The sequence below is a fragment of the Meleagris gallopavo genome, chromosome 8 (genome assembly GCF_000146605.3).
Source record: "Meleagris gallopavo isolate NT-WF06-2002-E0010 breed Aviagen turkey brand Nicholas breeding stock chromosome 8, Turkey_5.1, whole genome shotgun sequence".
In the NCBI taxonomy this organism is placed as follows: Eukaryota; Metazoa; Chordata; class Aves; order Galliformes; family Phasianidae; genus Meleagris; species Meleagris gallopavo.
Genome location: NC_015018.2, coordinates 9,598,412 through 9,604,441, shown reverse-complemented (window position 1 = coordinate 9,604,441; position 6,030 = coordinate 9,598,412). Strand labels below are relative to the sequence as shown.

Below are 6,030 nucleotides of genomic sequence, written 5' to 3'. Positions count from 1 at the left end.
AAAAAAAAAAAGTTATAGCATCCAGTTCTATGTTGGGATCTCATAACTTCTGCCATTGCAACTGACTTTTGAGAGCACACAATCCAGATTGAGTCTCCTAAAGCAATACATTACAGTAAGTCAGATGACGAAAACATTAAACATTTTTAAACTAATTTTTTTGGGAAGGTATTTATGTCTTAAGTAGTTTTTCTAGCTGTATGAGTCCTTACTTTTTGCTGAGTTTTCGCATAAATACATTGAGACTGTATGCTAAGTGGAAAACGTTTCCTTTAGCAATAAACCTGCTGGCATGTAGGAGCTTAAAAGAATTTTGTTTCTTTCTTTTTCTTCTGTTCCAATCAATATCTTCTATACTTATTACAAAAATATTTTTTTGCTGTAAGAAAGTCAGTAAACTTGATAACTCACATCTATTTCATGGGTAGTTTTGATCATTTCATGCCATGTTGTCTTATTAAAATGAACAGTTGGCATGTGTAGGTTTATAACATGGAAATTAACCTCTCAATCATGTAAGATTACATTAAATCTAATTTAAGAAAGCTAGTTTGTATCAGCATGTGATATTTCTTTAATAATTTAGAAGAGAAGTTCAAGAACAATTATTTGAAAAAGGGGAAATTGAACTTCAGAATTGTTTACAATTCTCTTTGCTCTATTAGTCTGTTGTTGGGTGGCATAATTAGTAATCCAGTGGAATTAACTACTGTGAAGGGTACCATATAGCTAATCAGACTGTATCATTTGGTTTTCCAGCAAGGCAAAAAAATGTTTGGGTAATTTTGCAATTAGGAAATGGTGATACAGAGCATTTTGTGAATAAAAACATAGTTAAATGAATACTTTTTGTAAAATGAAATAGCTTTTCCCTTGACATCTGAACTACAAGTAAAAGAACATGAGAGACAAAATTAGGTTTAGACTAAAGGTGATTTTTAATGTCTGGGATTATTTAAGTGGTTTATTCTGTTCATCAGAGAACATGAGTATTTGTTTGACTCTATTGATTTTTTTTGAGAGGACTAATACAGCTTTTTAGTGTTTTATGTTACCGTACACACACTCATCTAGTCGCACGTACAAGTGTGCAGATTTATGTACTGGTAAGTTAAAACTGTCCCTAACTCTAGAGAGTATTTCCTGTTTAAATGGGAAAACTGTAGTTTTAGTAACGTAACCCTACCCTTAATGCAGGACTGCAGTGTGTACATGTTTGTTATACTAATACATAATGACAGTGAATTTTACTCACAAATGCAGTTTGTTAATATGTAACACAGTGTGTATATATAGTAGAATTTCGTAAATAGCTGATATTAATATAATGCTTTATTTTGCAGCTTCGTAAAGCCATTATAGATCACATCTCAGACTCCTTCTTAGATACCACAGTTCCGCTTCTAGTTCTCATTGAAGCTGCTAAAAATGGAAGAGAAAAAGAAATAAAAGAGTATGCTGCTATATTTCGAGAACATACCAGCAGACTTGTGGAGGTATGTTTGATGGTCTTACGCTTTTTTTTTTCCTAACTGCATGGCCTAAGTAAATTGCCTCTGCAGTATTCCCTTTGGTGCCAAATATCACGAAGGAATCAAGGTGGTATTTCAGGTTAGAAAGCATTAATGGCCTAGGGCCATAGTAAATATACTCTACTTTTGTACATTATGTACGTATTTTATATTATGTAATGGTATGTAATAAGATAATGGGTTTTGTGGTATTGACAATTTATACTGCTTGACTGAGTAGAAATTTGATGGAGGGAATTCTGCTTTGAGAAATTTTTGTATGCGTTGCCACAGAAATATTCTCTGAGTACTCTATGCAATGTGTGATTTTTAGGGAGTAATAGCTCAAATCGTTAAAAGACAGTTGTTCTAAGATGTAGTAGGCTAATCTTAGTGAATATGCAACTACATAGGATGTGTGTATATTTATGTTGTAACTTCATATAGTGCCTATACTGAACAATACACACTTAACGAAATGTTTTAAGTAACTGGCTTTCATAGAGATTGTACACAGTGTCATGTGCTGTTGTGTGATTAGTTGTTCTAACTTGTCTCTTTACTGGTGTTTACATCATACATGGCTATTCAAAATGAATGTACGATTGAAATTATCTTTTGGATATCTACCAGAACTGAAATAATGAATTTGAAAATTCTTATATCGGTTTAAAGTACTATATTTCTCAGGAGCTTGTTTGATATTCAGTGGCTTTTTGTTAAACTATGTTGCTAAGCTCACCAGAACATTAGTTAGATAATAGTTACGCTGCATCCACCAGCTGCTAGCCTACCAGAAGAAAAACAAACAAAAATGAAGAAGTATTAATGGCTAAGCAAGTGGTCACTAAGAGATCTTGTACCTACAAGCAGACTTACCTGATTTCAAATTAAAAAATCAGTCATTTTCAACAGTGTCAGCAAAGAAAAAGAATATGGCAGATGTCCTGAGGAAAGTGAGATCACAATTCAATTAATATAAATCAAGGGGCATTTAAATACATTAAAGCAGTGAATTGGAAGCATGTTTTGGTTTTTAGCATTTCAAAAGATGTTACTTAGAAAATACTTCTTTTTTCTAAATGAAAGTTACATTGCACTGTACTGTTGTTTTAATTTACTGAGCAACACAGCAGGTAGATAGAATTAGATCTTAGTAATCTTAATTTTCTGCAGCTTGTTTTCCAACCGAACATGGTTCCGTGGGTAATTGATAGCCCAGAGAGATCAGATATAGCTAAACGAGTTTCCAGAGAGCTTGATCATGCAAGAAAGACAAGACAAATTGAAAGGAAATAAATGGGTTTTGAATCTTTGGTACTTGTATTATCCGTTTTATTTATCACTTTACTTACTTTTCTGTGGTGAAACTTCTGATTATAAGTATCACTTGTCCTCTTTGAGATGGCTTCCATGCCTTTTGTTAGGGATATATTTCATGATGTGATGCTGTTGCTGCAATTTTCTACTGGATGTCACATAATTGAAGGTCTAACTCTGTACATTGTTTCCAGATTCCATGAAGTTTTCATGCATCATTGCATTTGATTAGTGAGTTCTTAAATAGCAGATATTATTTCCATGTTTGCTGGAGAGTATTCACTTTCTTGTTTCTCTATTTTTTTTATATTCCTTTATTATTTATTCCCTTCATTATTTAAAAAAAATGAAATAAAATAAAAAATCAAGCAAATCCTTCTGCAGTTCTCCGGTTATGAAACACAAAGCTGGAATGCTACTCATGTACACCATTGCAGAATTGAGCTTCGGCTTCCCTGTAATTGAGAATAATTGAAGTGACTTACTAAAGTAAGACTGTGGGCAGTATATGCCATATAGCTATGGAATAACAACGGGCGTGACAGTTACAGGTAAAACACTTCAAGAAGTAAGTGAAATTACTTGCAAAGAATTACATAAGACAGCAACAATATATCAAAAAACTGATAAGGTAGATATCAGATAATTGTAATATCGATAGGAAGGCAGTTTTAACATCCATGTGTAGTTGTCATATATAAGGAGTTCTGGTGTGGGCAACAGATCATACGGCAGAAGCCAGTGGTGGAAATGCAGCAGTCCATATTATTATATACAAAATACTTTAAGAAGAAAAACTTTTTTTCAGGTGCAAATACGCTTTATGGAACATATGATCTCTCGAAGTTACTTGTAAACTCTGACTCCTGGAAAGCAGCTCAGATGCTAGCAAACCCTACTTTCTGCCTTGGAGAACAGCCCAGGATACAGCTGTCCTTGTGGGCTGCAAGCATACCCTACTAATACTAGACACTCTTTATTTTTTTTCCCCTAAATAACTGTTCACATTCTCTAGATTGAATGCCACCCTCTGTTTTACCATCTAGTATCCTGATATCTCTTTGCAAATCTTCATAAGTAATTATTTTATTTTCTTCTCTGAATACTGTGGCAAAATAAAAATAAAAATCAGAGGTTAGTGGGGATGCTATGCCCTCAGTGAGATTTTTGGCTTACAGTTTCTGCTGAATTTCCTCTGGACTTATTCCTGAGGTTGGGAGGAAAAAAAAAAGCTAAATCTCTCTGTCAGCTGTGACTTTTTGGTTATTCTGCTGTTTTTACCAGGGCCATGTGTTTCCTCCTCATCCTGTTCTTGGAGGAGTAGCAGGATCTACATGCCTGGATCTCACTATGGAATATGTAGTACAGCTAACAGTCAAGCACTTTTGTGGCAGCCTCATGAAGGCCATGCTTATGTAAACAAGTCTCTCCATTTCTGCTTGATATTAGCATTGCGCCTGTAAAACATAGTTATGACATTTAAAAAAAAAAAGGGAGGGGGAAATAGAAAGCTTTTTTTAGTACATAAAGATAAATTTTGCAATTCAACATGTGTTGTAAAATCAGATGTATACAGTCAGCTGAAATTCTGTCCAAACAAAAACATCATCTGGAGATTAATTTCTGTAAGTAATTTCATTAAAAATATTACTGTTCCAGTTGGTCATGCTCCATACAACATTGTTTAGCTGAAGTGATGATGCTAGTGTTGCACCAGTGAGTAATTAGATTATATCAATTCAAAACAGAAACAAGAAAGCATAATATAACACAACATTCATAATGTATTTTCAAAATCATCAGTGAGCCAACCTTTGAATCAACAATTTTCTTAGTCTAATTAGCCCTTTGTAGAAGTTAGTACACGTTATCGCTTTCTATGATTCTGTCAGTTTTAAATTACTGCTGTTGCTGAATTGATTTTACTCGTAACATTTTCATTTGTGTGCAGAAATTTGTAAAATAAATTTTTGAATACAGACCAGCAAGACCTGTATATTTGTATATTCAGCTCTCCACTTGCACAGAATTGAGTTTAATATTGCTGCCTGTACACCCAGTGGTGATAGATAATGTAGTGAATTTTAGGTTGTAGCATTGAGATGCAAGTCCATTTTAAGAAGTAAAACAAATCACTGGTATTTGTGCTATTTCTAGTTTAAGCCTTCACTTCTCAATTCAGATTAAAATAAATGATAAGAATCCTTTCTCTGCATTAGTAACCACCAATATTGCTTTATTCATTTAGTTTGGTCTGTCCTCCTTTCTAAGTATAAAAAGTCAGGTATTCTGAGATTGTTTTAGTCTTTTTTTTCAGTATAGGACCTTATCTACCCCAGCTTACTCTTAACCCAAGATAATGATTTCTCAAAGATGATTTATCTTTGTAAGTGCCTGTCCTTTTTAGTTTGAATTATTAGTTTCAGCTTCTATTTTCTAGATAGCTGAAGTGATGTGAGATTAATTGTACCTTGGAAAGTGTGTGTGGTTTTTTTTTTTAGACAAACATTGTTGCATTTTCTTATGCTCCAATAGCAGTTTTGAATTTGATATCTTCACTGTCTTAGTGCATTTTTTTCCCATCTATTTCTAAAAGATCAAGGGTATTTGAATAGTAGGTTATGAGATAGTGTTCTGGATAAATAGAGTAGATCAAGGTAGAGGTTGTAGGTTCATGTTCTTGCCAAGGTTTCCCCAGCAGGGAATTTGATATGGAAATTTGAAGTTCTTCATTAAATATTGAGAGGTGCTTTGTGGTTTCTATTTTAATCAGCAAATCAAAACTTCTGAAGGTGTTTTCTTCCTCGTTTTCTTTTGTTATCTGTCTCCTGATTTTATTAACTGTTCTTTGGCCTAGAGGTTCTATCTTTTAGTTAAAAAAAAAAAAATGTGCTAAGAGGCTTGGGATGTTATGTAGGTTGCTCCAAAAGTAATGGCTCCAATTTATTTCTGTGGAAACTACAATAAAGAGTATGGTGGTTTGTGAATGGTGCTGGTGTTTGAAGAGCTCAGGCAGTGGCAAGGTATTTGACATGGCTAGGCTTACATCTTTGCACAATGATTTCTCAAAGCTTAATCTCTTGGTTGTGAATGTAAAATAGTGCCTTCAGATGTATAGAGGAAACAAAGTAGTCCTAATTACATAGAATTTAAAAAAAAAAAAGAAAAAGAACTAAAACAAAGACAAAAGACAAACAAA

General features: G+C 33.6%; 1 protein-coding gene across 2 annotated transcripts in view; it reads left to right on the top strand.

Moving 5' to 3' along the window:
* The window catches only part of CTNNA3 (catenin alpha 3), a 289,557-nt gene extending 284,744 nt beyond the window's left edge, over nucleotides 1-4,813 (top strand). For both annotated transcript variants that reach the window (XM_031554365.1, XM_019617498.1), the window contains 2 exons: nucleotides 1,344-1,496; nucleotides 3,640-4,813. In XM_031554365.1, coding sequence (XP_031410225.1) covers nucleotides 1,344-1,496; nucleotides 3,640-3,687 — 201 coding nt within the window. In that variant the 3' untranslated portion in view covers nucleotides 3,688-4,813. The remainder of the gene's footprint in view (nucleotides 1-1,343; nucleotides 1,497-3,639) is intronic.
* The last annotated feature ends 1,217 nt before the right edge of the window (nucleotides 4,814-6,030 follow it).